Below are 15,069 nucleotides of genomic sequence, written 5' to 3'. Positions count from 1 at the left end.
TAAAGTGTGGCTAATTATATTACTTCAGAAAAAACTTGAATACAAAGAAGTGCTCATGCTTGACAGACTAGTTGGAGCTGATGCGGAGTCACAGATATATCAAGTATACAAGCCTTTCAGGGTGGTCTAGGGGGGATAGGGGCAAGAAGCCATGGAAGGGGGGTGTATCGCCATCTAGGGCTACCTGCTTGCATCACGAAAAACAAGTCCTAGCTGCCCCAAGTGTGCATAAAATGAAAACAGAGCTCCTAACGAGCTCGAAACTCGCCCTGCACCTGATCCCATCAACCACGAAGGGAGTGGATGATGGAGGTCCAGAGCTCTGCTAAAGTCGCCTATACAGAAAGTCTCTCCCCACCAAAAACCTCCTGGCACGGCACCTTCCAGATATGCCATCTAGTGAGGCTCCCTACGATCTCCCATACCTCAAAGCAGTCTGCTGTGGGCTCCAGTTCTTGGCAAATGGGTAGGACCTCCAAGCCAACCACTGTGCACGACTCAGCCTCAATAAGAAATATCGTGTCCTACATCCCAGCCTCATACAACAAGTGACTACCCTAGCTGACTGCCTGCCACAACAGAAAGCTCCCTATGAGATACTTCCAAGGTTGGGTGCTATATAGCAAAGGATGCGGCATACTCCTCTCCATACAAGCTGCGCCGCCTCACACAACCAAAGGCAGTGCTTTGGAGTTTCCAGAAACTGTTGTGTGCAACGTTTACACCCTCCATCCTTTTGCATCTGGGCTAACCAACTCCCCACCGCCAGGCCTCCATGTACCACCAGCCATAAGAAATACGATACCCTCCTCGGCCTCCAGATGTTCCACGGGCGCAGCGCCAAAAAGTCTGTCGGAAGGCATTCGTGATGCTGTGCTCCGCCAAGTACCTACTACGCAATGGCGCCCAATCCATGTCCTCCTGCATCAATACATGTCTGCCAATCCTGGCAGTGTAGGAACCTCAATGGCTTCTTGGCGACCGCAGTGACCGGCCATAGCCACTCTCCTAGATCCCACTCCAGCTCATCAAGTGGCCTGCCCTCCCAAATCCAGAGGCGCCACTCCCGAAGCTCCTCCCACAAAACATAGGGGTCTCCAGCTGCCATGTCTTCCCCTAAAGGCCTGTGTTCCAGTTTGAGAGGGGGCGGCTCCTACTCTTGATCGTGACAGTGATGATGCATATAGTTTTTTAGACATTACATTCACTTATTCTTTTGTATTGTATTATGGGCATTTGCAACTTCATCTGCACTATAAGGATGACCTGATTATAAAAGGACACTTAGACAAGTGAACACTTCCCTTGTGAGGGCACAGTCCCAGTGGCACTGTTACATCGCATATTGCATGAGCATGACATCTTGCATCTTCCTTTGCATTACTCTATGCATTAGCATTCTGTTCATGTCAACATGCATCTGTGCGCATTTATTCCTTTTCGGTCTTTTGGAGTGGTCGACTCTAAGATCCACCATATTCGTAGCATAACACATGGCAGTTCTCCTAAAGGCAGTTTCCCTACCCTTGCTTGCTTGCTTGCTTTGCTTGTCTTGCTAAGCCCACTGTTTTTTTTTGCCTCTCATATATTCAACACATGATTGGCACGTACACTCACTTTTATCATCCGTAGGCACTTATCCTCGTCAATGCGAGGGATTGGCTTGCTAGTTTTGTGAATAACTTGGGTTTAAAACTCTCTTTATCTTTTCCTATCTGTCACTTAATCAACCCCTGCCTCTATATTACTTATGTATTTTCAAAACATTTTCAAAAAAAAATAAAAAAATCCATTGATTCCATCCACCTTTGAAGGACTTGGTAGGCCCTTGGGCAGCCGATGAGCACCCTTGATCCGATGCCCTGACCTCTCTGGGGTGATCACTTGGGCTCCCTTGGTAAGATATCCATCGCCTCTGTAGTCTTGGTAGGTCACTGGGCAGCCAACGTACACCTTTTTTCCAATGCCCTAGCTGCTTTGGGGTGGGATGCCTTCGGGTAAATCAAAATTTAGACTGGCCTACTTTTCTTGCCCTATTTTGGGCCTGAGAGGGGGTGTTGTGCGAAGAAATGCACTTAGCCACTTAAACAGCCCCAAAACATGCTTATTTTAGGCTTATTTTAGCCAAAACCCTAAAATGGGGAGTAGATCGAGAAAGTTAAGTGGGAGAGGATCTAGAATCCTAATTTTCTATAAATTGGCAGCCAGCCCTCCACTCTTTTACAATCTCGTTTTTGCAGGTTTCAGGTGTTACCAGCTTGCTGCCCACACCTCGGTCACAGAGGATATCTCAGCCCTTGCTGACCATCATTGTTTTCTACAGTCTGGCGCCTGTTTCCAGCCCTCTACACGCTGATTGCTGTTGTTTCTGCCTGGCGACTGTCTATTGTTCATCTACACTGTTGTCGTACAGCTTGCCATGCTAGCAAACTGCTACGTTTGCAGGCTCCAGCTGCCGCCTTGATAGTTAGGTAGCAGGTACTGAAGAAACGGTCGGTTGACCGATTTGGTCAAGATATCTGCAAAATTATCTGATGAAGGCACAAACTCTAGGCGAATAGTACCTAGTTCAACCTGCTCTCTGGAAAAGTGGAAGTGGACTTCCACATGCCGTGTCCATGGTGTGATGATCGGATTGCCCACAAGGGCAATGGCACTCTGGTTGTTGTAGTAGATAACTGTGGGAGAGTCACATGGAAAATGAAGCGCCGCCAATAAACTCCTCACATAGATGGCCTCGGTGGTGCCATCGAAGAGAGCCCAGTACTCAGCCTCGGCCGTGAAAGTCGCCACCGTCTCTTGCTTACGGCTGGACCAAGAAATGGGAGTCGTGCCCAAGGTAAAGAGGTAGCCACCATGGGAACACCGGGTGTCAGGATCTCCTGCCCAATCAGAATCAGTGTACCCCTGCAAACATAAACCAGAACCATATGTCAAACCATAAGAAAAAGTACATCGCAAATAACGCAACACACAAAGACATGTAATCCAATGTGACATCCTAGGTATTGTGAAATACTGACTGAGTATGCTAACTGAGTAAGCTAAATCTGGCCTAGTGTGAATTAACCAAAGAAGTTTTCCTACAATAGAATGATAGGTGTATGCATCGAAGGGCTGTTCTAGGGTATATCCTTCGACAAGTGGACAATAGAATCAATAGGCGTGGCCACTGGCCATGTCTGATCCGAAGTGTGTTGTTCCACAAGCTGAAGTGCGTACTTTTGCTGTGACACAAAAATACATCCTCCAGAACGAACTACCTCCATCCCCAAAAAATAAGACAACAAACCAAGGTCTATTATTTCAAATGTAGCTTTAAGCTTAGCCTTGATTTCCGCTATGGCAGCAGAATCTGAACCTGTGATGAGCAAGTCATCAATATATAGCAAGATATAGCTAACCCCCTCTGGAGTGGATCGAATATATAAGTTCCGGTTATAAGGGGTAGAATGGTATCCATGAGTCTGTAAGAACTCATCCATTCTATGGAACCAAGACCGTAGCGCTTGCTTCAGCCCATAAAGAGCTTTTTGCAAGTGGAATACCGTATCCTTAGGGTTCCCTGAGGGAAAGCCCGGTGGTTGCTCCACATAGACTTCCTCTTTCAAATATCCGTTCAGGAAGGTACTCTTGGCATCCATCTGATGTATCGACCAGCCGTGGTGAGCGGCGAGCGCGAGTAGCAACCGAAAGGAAGTCAACCGTGCAGTAGGGGCAAAGGCCTCTTCATAATCAATGTCGTGCTTCTGTCGAAACCCTTGCACTACAAGGCGAGCCTTGTACTTGTTTGAAGTCCCATCAGCTTTTAGCTTTGTCCGAAAAATCCACTTTGTCCTGATGACTTTCTTGTGGCTCGGACGATCCACCAATGTCCAAGTCTCATTTCAGTCAATACTCTCTACCTCCCTTTCCATGGCCTCTCGCCATTGAGGGTGCTGAAGAGCCTCCTGCCAGGTATTCGGCTCAAAATGCACTATGTAATCAGCTGTAAACAGCGATGCAAATGATGCCTGAGAAGCAAGCCGGGCAGATCTTCTAGGTCCCTCCAGAGTGGAATTCGGTGGTAGGATCCCCGAATCCCGCATGGTCTGCTGGTACCAGCAAGGTAACGGGTCTCGTGAAGGGGGCCTGGGAGGTGAAGAAACTATGGAAATGTAAGGAGCAGGAAGTAGACTAGGCTCAGTAGGCACGATCTCTAATGATGTGGAAGAAGCGGATCGGAATCCAGTGCAGAAGAATGCACCATATCCCTCTCGTCAAAGACGACATCCCGTCTAGCAATCACCTTGTTTGTCTGAGAATCGAACAAATGATAAGCTTTCCCTTCAGAGGAATATTCCACAAAAATAAGGAGATCACCTTGGGCAGTAAGCTTTCCTATCTTGATATCAGGCATGTGTGTGTACGCACGACACCCGAAGAGTCTGAAATGGGAAATAATAGGCCGAGAGCCTAAAAATGCCTCATACGGGGTCTTCTGAGGAAGAGCCGCAATCGGACACTGGTTGAGGATGTACACCGAAGTGTTAACATCCTTGATCCAAAGGCGCTCAGGAAGCTCTACTGCGAACAGTATAGAGCGTGCCATTTCCATGACTGTGCGGTTTCTACGCTCTACGATTCCATTCTAAGAGAGGGAGTTGATAGAGATGAGCTGGCGAGAAATGCCATGCTTCTGTAGAAACTCGGAAAACTCGTGGGAGATAAACTCACCACCGCTCTCACTCCTCATGCACCCAACACGACGACCAGTCTGGTTATGAACCAACAGCACCCAAGCATAAAAATATGTGAAAGCATCTGACTTATGCTTCAGGAAGTACACCTACATGTATCAAGAATGATCATCCACTATCAAAAAGAAGTATAGCACACCGTTCAAAGCAGCAGTGGAAGCACACCGTTCAAAGCAGCAGTGGATGTCGGTCCACAAAGATCAACGTGAATCAGTCTAAGAGAATCCTGAGCTCTATGTGTAGACTGCTGAGGAAATGGGATACCGTGCTGCTTCCCGAGCTGACAGGCTTTACAGACATCTCGAGCTAGCTTCAGGCGTGGAAGGCCCTCAACCAGCTCACGGCGTGACAACTCATAAAGTGACTCATAACCAAGATGCCCTAAGCGAAAATGCCAAAGATACTCATTGTGCGTAGGCTCCCGAGATGTGGCTAAGGCCTGGAAGCTATGGAACACGGAGCCTTTGGCGGTCGGCTCGGTCAGAAAGTGTGTCATGTGGTATAGGCCATTAGGCTGTGCCTCATCGCGAGCAATCACTAAACCAGTCAGAGAGTCAAGGACCTCGATTGTGGCCGCTATAAAGAAAACTGCTCGCCCCAAACCGGCAAAGCTGTTGAACAGATAACAAGTTCACCCCAAGCTGAAGGACATAATATACATTGTCCAGCGAAGCCAAATCCGGACCCTTGTCAGTGGCAAAGCTGACGTAACCTTGAGCTTGAATCTTGACCAAGGAGTTGTTTCCTACACGGACCCGCCCGGCTATAGGGGCTTGGTTACGGAAAATGTCCTCTATAGGAGTCATCTGATGTGTAGCTCCATTGTCCACAATCCAAACTGGAGCTGAAGTGCTCGGCTGTGAAGACTGGGCCTCTGCAGTAACCTCATTGGGAGGCAACTCACAGATGTGGAAGAGACTCGCATATGATGTCTCTATGGAGACAATATGGGCCTCTGCAAACCAGTCGGACAAGCCCTCTGGAGTTGAGAACGTTGTCGACCGAAATGACTGTGTGGTGGCAGTGTGAGTCTGACCTTTAAATTGCCCCTTGCCATCACCCTGCCTCCCTTGCTGGGGGTTGCCCGACTGAGGGGCGAGGGTCTGAGACTTAGGTTTTGGTGTTGTCCCTCGTGCCTTTGATCGACACTTGTCGTCAAAATGGCCAACCTTTTGACAATATTGACAATACCTATTCTTTTTAGGTACATTCTGCCACTCGGGTTTGAGTTGTGACTAGGAGTTTCCTTGAGAATCCCCAGATTGATTTAGCTTTTGAGTTTGATTTTGATTTTGAGTGGAGGTTTGGTTTGGTTTGCCCTTTCCTTGTTGCCCTTTCTAAGAATGAGCAAGAAGAGCCCCCTCTGAAGAGGAATTCATATGAAACTGATCGAACAACCATGCGTAACGCAACAGCTGACACTCAAATTTATAGAATGTGGGCATGGTAGGCTTTGAAACTATTCCTTGCACAAAATTGAAGTATTTCTTGGGGAGTTTAGGAACAATGTGACCTGGTTATCAAAGGACTTGGGAGTCCCCGTAGTGGAGAATTCAGTGAGGAGACGCCGATACTCAGCCAACTTGACTTTCAAGTCATCCCGGTCAGTGATTTTGAAAAGCTGAAGTTCATAGTCAAGATTAATACGACGGGTCCTATCTCAAGCCGCATAGCGGTCAATCAAGTATGCCCATCACTCTGACGCTAAGTCAAAATGCTGAAGCTGAGAATGAAACTCTAACAATAAGCCCTGCATTAGCTCGACAATAGCGGAGGCATTCCTAGCCTTTCATGAGTGGACGACCTCGTATGGAACAAATGCGGGATTGTGTTGGGATTCCAACCCTTGCACTAGATCCCATAGGTTCTGTGAATCAAGGACATGCCTCATCAAATTCGACCTAGTAAATTTTGACCCGTTAAAACGAGTCTTGTCATTAAATGCATTCTTGGCAGAAGATGAGCTAGAACCATGAGGTGTCGGGTGGGTGGAGTAAGATGATGGTGGGAAAGATGGTGGAGGTGAGAGTGTCTGATAAGAGTAAGAAGGAGGGGGAAGAGGTGGGTAGGCAGAAGTAGGTTGTGAGTGTCCAATGAGTGCCAATTGATGCGGAGGCACTGGAACATGAATGTTTCCATAAGGTGCCGATGTAGATTGAGGCACTAGGACACAGTAGCCTTGTCCAAAGTAAGGCTAGGACACAGCATTATGACCAGAAGGTCCACTAGGCAATGCCATGGAGGTAAACTGTGGAGGCAACTGGTCCACACTCGAGAGAGACTGAGTGGGATACCCAGGTTGCAATGATCCCAAAAGTGTATATGAGGTAGGTGGAACACCACCCGGGTGAGGGAAGGATGAGGTCCTAAAGGATGTGCCTGTGTTTCCATAACCCCCTAGAGTGATGTGCGGTGCGACATGAGGTGTCTGAAATGGAAATGGAAATGTAAATGGTGTAAATGGAAGTGGTGAAGCAGCGGAAGAATGTGCTGGGATGGGTGGTTTTTGAAAGTGAGGTGTATGAGGTGCAGATTCTTTTTGTTCATTTTTATCATTTAAAGACTGAAAATGAAACTATGAAGATGATGATACATCATGTAATGAAGTGAAAGGAGCACCAAATTCAATTTGATTATGTGAAGTAGACGGAAAAGAAGAAAGGACAGAAGAAGAGTTACCTGGCTTTTTCTTATAATCTCCGCGACGTGTGTTAACATACAAGAATTGGTCCTCTAGAGGACCTTTTCCGCAATCAACAGACTAGACTCTTTCTTCCACATGATCTCTACCAGTATATTGCAAAACAGAAGAGGTAAAAGAAGAGGCACAAAAGACGAATCAAAAGTACCTTGCACCGAAGAGGACGGAAGAGTCTGAAAAAATGGAACATACTCCGGATCTTGCTCTTCAAGAGGGGAGCCCATCCCTGATGGAGGTCTCGACGGCCCTACAACATCATCAAACTTACGTGCAACATCTGAAGAGTGAAATCCATGCATACCTTCATTTAGAAGCTTTTCTTGAAGGGCAATCCTTCGGTCGAGCTCCTCAATCTTCTTTTGTCGATAGGCTATGATCAGTTTATATTCCTCAGAGGTCAACTTGCCTATCTTTTCTTCCATGTACTCAGATGTTACTCCCATCATGTCGGAACTTTGTGGAGCAAGCTGATCGGCCCACTCCCGCTCGGTTCTTGGCATAGGCTGATCTAGAGACTGAATCGGTGTTGATGTGTTCGAAGTCATTTGAACCTACTATTGTTCTTGCTTCTTGCGAAGAGCTTTCAAATCAAAGGCCTAGGTTTCTTAGAGAGTACCAAGCCCTAAAGGCCTGTAAAGAAAAATACCCTAACACAGAAACATAAACAGAAACCGTACGACAAAGCACAGACTGATAAAAAGAACACAGTTACGATTAGGGTTAGAGTAACTCAGAGACAAGGAACACAGTGGATAAATGAAATGATATGACTACTAATAATACGATGCTCATGCAGCAAACACACTATGCAGTGAATGAATATTGAACCTCAAACTCCTGTATCTCTAGGATCAGGGCAGGGATAATGAGCTAGAGAGTGTGTCGTACTCCGAACGGATCCTGAATCCCAGCAAGGCAACCTCCGGATGTCGAACACCAGCAAACGCAGCAATGAGAAGCTGGATCTGATGCAAACAGCAGTGAGGAGAGAGAAAGACTAAAAACGGAGCCTGCAGGAGAGAAACACCAAAACCGCAGGCAGGACAGCCTGCAAGAGAGAGAAAGACTGAAAACGCAGGCAGGATAGAATGCAAGAGAGAGAAAAACTAAAAACGGAGCTTGCAGGAGAGAGAAATACTGAAAACGCAAGCAGGACAGCTTGCAGGAGAGAAATACTGAAAACGTAGGCAGGACAGCTTGCAGGAGAGAGAAAGAGTGCAGCGACTGCAACAGGAGAGAGAAAACTGTCAGGGCGGCAGCTGGAGCCTACAAACGCAGCAGTTTGCTGGCGTTGTAGGCTATACGACAACAATGCAGATGAACAACAGTCAGTCGCCAGGCAAAAACAGTAGCAATCAGCATGTGGAGCGATGGAAACAGGCGCCAGACTGTAGGGAACAGTGATGGACAACAAGGGCTGAGATGTCCTCCGTGACCGGGGTGTGGGCAGCAAGTTGGTAACACCTGAAACCTGCAAAAACGGGATTGTAAAAGAGTGGAGGGCTAGCTGTCAATTTATAGAAAATCGGGATTCTAGATCCTCTCCCACTTAACTTTCTCGATTCGCTCCCCGTTTTAGGGTTTTGGCTAAAATAAGCCTAAAATAAGCATGTTTTGGGGTTGTTTAAGTGGCCAAGTGCATTTCTTAGCACAACAAGGCCAACCACCCGAATCCTCCTCCACAAAAGGGCAGTTATCCCCTCATTCTATTGCCCTCTGTCAAGGGCCACATGCCCCCCCTCCTGTACAATGAAGGTCCCATGTGGGGCTCCACCCACTCTACTTGCCACTTATAGGGGGATACCTGTCAGTGAAAACTTAGCTGCCCATACCTCCCTACAAGCTCTCATATCGGGGGGCCAAGCCACTCCTAAGGTATTGCTGCGTCAATCTCCCTTCTCCTCAACTCAATTCCTCTCTTGCAACGCGATTCCTGCTGCAACACCTTCTCGTCCACCATCCTGTACACCTCTCTACAGGTCCTAATAGTGTGAGCTGGGCCGGCCTCCCAACCGAGCCATTGGATGTGGGGGTATTCTCCAATCTGTACCCCCTCGTGATCTCTAACTTAGGGGTTCCAAATCACCAGCTAGCGGTCAATTTTCTCCTGGCAGCCTAGGGGGCTCTGAACTAGGGCCTTACAGAGGCCCTGCCACACACGAAGTAAGTTGCGTAGGAAGGGGGATCTGGAAGGCATGATCTAGGCCGTCGTGAAGATCCATCTCAAGGACGGTCTCCGCCTAGCCTCGGTTTACACTCCTGGAGACCCTCCTGCAGTAGGATCTTCTAGATCTGCCCTCTTGGTGTGAGACTGCGGACTACTAGCTTGCCCAAAAGGGCCAGACTCTAATACTCTAGGTCTATGATCCCAAGACCTCCCTCTGACCATACCGGATGATGGTCGCCCATGCCACCTTGGCCCAAGAGTCCCTGGAGTCGTCTGAACCGGCCTAAAGGAAATTCCGCAACCGGTGGCGAAGCTAAACTACACACAGGACAAGAAGAAGCACCAACACGAGCCGATGTACTAGGCCGTCACTAGGAGGACCTAGTTAACCACCAGGGCTCGGCCTGCTAGGGAAAGGCGAGCAGCACTCCAATAGGTCAACTTCCTCTGAATCAAGTCAAGGACTAGAATAAACTGCTGGGCGGGAGTGATGTCGAGTCCCACTTGGAACCCTAGGTAGGAGACGGTCTGCCCTTTGCACACCCATCTAAATCCCAAGTGGACACACCACTCCGCGTTAGAGTCTGGGTCTGTAAGGAAACCAACCGACTTTCACCAATTGATTTTCACTCGTACTACAGTACAAAACACCTCAAGAGCTAGTCTCACTCTCTCCAACATCAACTCATTGTCCTCTATGTAAAGTGTTGTATCATCTGCATACTTTGAGTCTAACAGCTCTATCTCCTCTCTCAGATCGCCATTTGATTCCACCAAGTCTTTATCGTCCCCATTTCCAATATGCTGGTCTAGAAAGGCCATATCAATACCATTAGATTCCTGCAAATTTGGCATTTCCGAGGTTTATGCTTATTACACAGATAATTCCAACCCTGGCTGTCTGTCACAAAACAGAACTAAATATGTCTCCTTCAGTATGCCGTTGTACCTCAAATCCTCTGTGCCAATCTATACTTTGTTGTTCTATTTGTACAGACCTTTTACAATCTCTCTCACTCACAGTCTGTCTTACCCGGGATTAGAGCAAGTCGTCAAACCCACGCAGTTAGCAGGGCGCCACGGGAATGTCTGATCAGGTCGACGATGATAGACAGTCATGCCGGGACAGAACGTGAGCAAGGCAGAAGACGTACGTAGCGTGAGTAGGGCAGAAGACGGACCTCAGGAAGGCAAGAGTAGAAGGTGAAGTATCAGGCATGGCAAAACGGGACCCTGCGCTAGTCACGTCCGGCCGCAGGGAGACACATCCGTCCACAAGCAGGTAGGTGTCCGCAGGTAGGTAGGCGTCGCAAGGTAGGGAATCGTGTGTAGGCGCTCAGGGATAGGTCGCTCGATTGTCCACCATCTCTCTTTTCTTTTTTGTGAAGATAATTGAATTCACTAGTAAATATTTACATGAGACCATCAGGTCAACATTCTCACTGTATCTCTTACATGCTATTACATCAAACAATCAGGTCAGCATACTCAATCTCTCTCACACTGCCACTATAGAAATTTACAAGATGTGAGCAGGCTCTCAAAACAACCTATTACATAAGCAATTCTAATAAATCAGACAGAAAGAATAGTTGGAGTAGAGCGAACAATCGCCAGCCAATGAGCAGCAATGTCCGGAAGGACCAGGTCTACTGACATCATAGAAGTGATTTGCCATAAGACCAATCCACGCACACGGGCCACATGTCCATGCATGCCTGATGCTGAATCAAAAATAAAGGCATTGCGAGTACACCATATGTGCCACAAGGCTGTCCATCTAAGAAAATGGAATAGGCAGGAACAATCTGAAGACAAAGAGGGCATAGAGGACATATTTCCCATAATCCACAAACGAACTGGTATGCGGTGTCCAAGTCAAGAGGATTTGCAAATTATGTCGAGAGGAGTTGGAGAGTGAGCACTACATCTGCACATATAGGGCCTACAATACAATTCGAGCGAGATACCCCACACTATTTAGAGGTGACACCTCCTCAAGACTAGTCATTGATCACCGACACTCTGGCTGGTTCCGATCAAGAGATTAGAGTTGAACACCAACCAAGAGTGCAGGGGTACCAAGCACAAGACTACACCAAGGAGAGATGATAGAGGTCTGCCGACAACACGTGCAGTACTTGATAGAGCTGAGGGTCTAGTATGGATGCTACCCATACACTCTCTCATTAGGGATGTATGACATGCCATATTCACTAATCATGATCGAATGGAACTAGACAAGGTGGTGCCACACGGGGTCATTGTATCACTACTCAGTCACACAGCTAGTCATGTAGTGCCCTACACTCTACACTCTACACTCTACATCATTGATTACCATTTAGCATGTCACACTTTGATTTCTAAGGACTATTACCATTGTACACAGTTTAATCTCATAGACCATTTTTGGCCTTAGTAGGCATTAATGTGTATTTCTTTCTTCTTCCTTTCTCTCTCCAAGAGGCCCTCTCTCCTCATCTAGGTTTCCTCTATGAAGAAAGAACTAATCCACTTGAAGAAAATCATCTAGATCTCTAGCTTCCTTGCCATCTGAGAATGGTATTGGCCCCCAAATTCAGACAATAAGCTCTCCGAGATCCTCATGGCATTAAAGGTAGTCAGGAATCCCAACCCTGACTCTCTCCCAGGAAACCAGCCATACAGGTGAGTTGATCCAATAAAGTGGTACTAGGAACGATACCAATTAGGGCCCCTATCTCACAACCCAATCACTTACATAGAACCTTGTCCAGCATGGAGAAGATTGTGGCCCCCTGTCCTGTTGCCCTGGGTCTTTTAAAAAATTGTAGAGAATCTGCAGATCTTCCAAACTGTGTAGTAAACCAATGATCCTAATCTGAAACATGAACTCCTCCAGGCTGCGTGCTCTCCTCCTCTGATGATGTCAATGCATCTCTCCCTCCTGTCCCCCAAAGCCTCTAATTTTATTCCCCACCAACTATCCAATTATCAATGCAGAGTAAAGACTAACTGAGAGTGGTTCAGAGCTCTCTCCTGTCCCACTAGTCATTGGGAGCATTAATGACCAGCAGTTCATGAGTGCCTCATCTGCTCTCTCAAAAGCCATAGCACCCTCCTTGGGACCAAGGTGCCCCAATCCTGAATTGCATGAAGCTATTACTCTCCTATACAGATGCAGACACCTGCCTAAATCTCTATAGCACCCACTGTCATAGCCTAGTAAGTGAAATTCTTCCCTGGCAATAACTTCCCACTGCAGTGGAATTTTGATACTCTCTTTCAAAAGGTGATGCTCTTGAACCATGAGAACATCAATTGATCCACCAACCAGTGCTCTATGAATATCTCATCTCATGCGGCTTTGACCATGACAAAACAAATGCCAATCAAAGTCTTGAACATTCTATGAGAGGATCCTCATGGGGAACATATCACATGCTATTGCAATTTTCAGGTTTACTTTCATTAAAATTGCATTCAAATAGGTGCTTTTATGCAGACATGGGACTGTGGTACATTCTTTCATTTAGTGCTTCACATGGTCTGGCATTACAGCCCACCAGATTGGTTCACTCAACCATTGTCTGTATGATGTACTTAGCAGTCCTTCACAGGGCTTCTCATACTTTGTATCCTACCTCAGGTTTTTCTTCAGGGTGTTATTAAAATAATCTTCTTTTCTTTTGGAGGAAAATGCATTAAGATAAAAAATATGATAATGAGCAGTAGTAGTAATCAAGAAGGCAAGTCTAGCAAAAGGAACTTGAGATTGTACTGATTGACAGATCTCATAGCATAAAGAACCTACTCTGTTTTTGTGAAGTGTTTCTTCCTTTCGTAATGCACTAACAAGTACTTGTGCTTTGAATGCATTGTCTATCCCATGCAGGTGTCCAGGTGGAGTAAAAAGAACACATTATAATCGGTGCACACATGAAATATACTCTTTCTATGGCGATTTTGTAAGATGGGATGGCTTGGTAGAAAGAATGATACTTTATGAAGATGATGAAAGATCCAGTATTCTAGAAATACATGATTATTTTTTGCGTCGCAAGGATGGACTTCACAAGCGTATTTTTAACCCTGCGCTGAACAAGGTTTGATTCTGACTTCATGACTTTTTTTGGGCCATCATTAGTAGCAAAAATGTGATAGAACTATAAATTAAAGACTGGTGGTAATCAAAATATGATACAAATACAAACCATGCAGGACTTTGTCCATGCTGTCTCCCACTCATTCTCTTGTACAATGACTTCCAACCTGATCTTGTTTATTCTGTCTTTTCTCAAGAATGCTCCATGATCTTGTTTAGAAGTTTTTCAATGTGAAACAATTTGTATGAGATTCACCTGAAATCTTGAGCTTCAAGGTTTCAATTTCCATCTGCTTTATTCATGTGGCATCTCTGTCAATTTTTACAACTGTTCTTCTTTGTTACTGCCTGATCTATCTTCATTTTGAAACTTGTATATACAAATGTACTAATAAGGTATTCATACCTTGAATCAATTTACATACAAATAATGGTACAAACAAAAGATTTGCATCTAAAGTAACAATATTAGTCTTCTGATTCAGCAGGGTAAATTTCTCTTAAAAGTTTTGAGCTTGCCAACAGTACAGGTTGTGGATTAAACTTCAAACGTAATTCGATTGCTGTACTAGAAACCACCTAGCCACTTCTTCAATGATGCCACACAAATATATATATATATATTAAAGAGGACCCTTGTGTATGCCTGTATCAACATATGCATGTGAACTGGAGAAAAAATACAGAGCCTCTACCTAGCAAAGCTTAGTCAATGGTGCTCAACTGCACAATATGTGTTGCTCCTCACATCCTGGTCAAAAATTCAACTGCTATCCCAGAGTGTCATTGCAACTTTGGGAGATCTGAAAGGTGTTTTGAGAAGAACTGGACCTTTACATCTTAGATTAGTTCTCCTATACACAGTCACAATACATGGCACCAATACATGGCACCTTTTGCTTCAGGCTGTATCAAAAGTTTACCTTTTTGAGGTTATCAGACTGTAGACTTTGAGCCTGGAGTACCAATACGTGCTGACTCCAAACGGCATGGGAAGCTGACAGTTAACTATATGTTTTAGCCTGTGCCCAGACATGTAGTTGGCAGCATTTATGAAAGCAACAGCATTTCAGTCTAGATAGCCTTTCTATTAGACACTTAGTGGCAGAGGCCATATCCCCATGCACTGAGACTGATGGTCAGGCTTAGATGGGGTGGTTTTCCAGAATGGCAGAAAAAAGATCAGCATTCAATGGGCATCCAAGTCCTCTAGAGGGTCCACATGCCCAGTTCAAGACTAAACCAGCCTAGGTACTTTGGTCTCATCATAGGATACCTCTCTAGAAATTAGATTGGGAACCAAAGGACTGAAGGTGGAGAGATCATTTCCACGAGGTGTGCTGAGACATTCCCTTTGATGGCTACATGACTAAAT

General features: G+C 45.9%; 1 protein-coding gene across 5 annotated transcripts in view; it reads left to right on the top strand.

Annotated features, from left to right (window-relative positions):
* The window catches only part of LOC148010708 (dynein regulatory complex subunit 7-like), a 358,764-nt gene that overhangs the window by 277,338 nt on the left and 66,357 nt on the right, over positions 1–15,069 (top strand). For all 5 annotated transcript variants that reach the window (XM_087671014.1, XM_087671012.1, XM_087671015.1 and 2 more), the window contains one exon: positions 13,485–13,695. In XM_087671014.1, the coding sequence (XP_087527140.1) occupies positions 13,485–13,695 (211 nt within the window). The remainder of the gene's footprint in view (positions 1–13,484; positions 13,696–15,069) is intronic.

The sequence above is a fragment of the Lygodium microphyllum genome, chromosome 29 (assembly GCF_053477565.2).
Source record: "Lygodium microphyllum isolate KBCC chromosome 29, Lygodium_microphyllum_v1.1.10, whole genome shotgun sequence".
NCBI classification, from domain to species: domain Eukaryota; kingdom Viridiplantae; phylum Streptophyta; class Polypodiopsida; order Schizaeales; family Lygodiaceae; genus Lygodium; species Lygodium microphyllum.
Note: the sequence above shows the minus strand (reverse complement) of the source record. Positions and strands in the feature narration are given on the sequence as shown.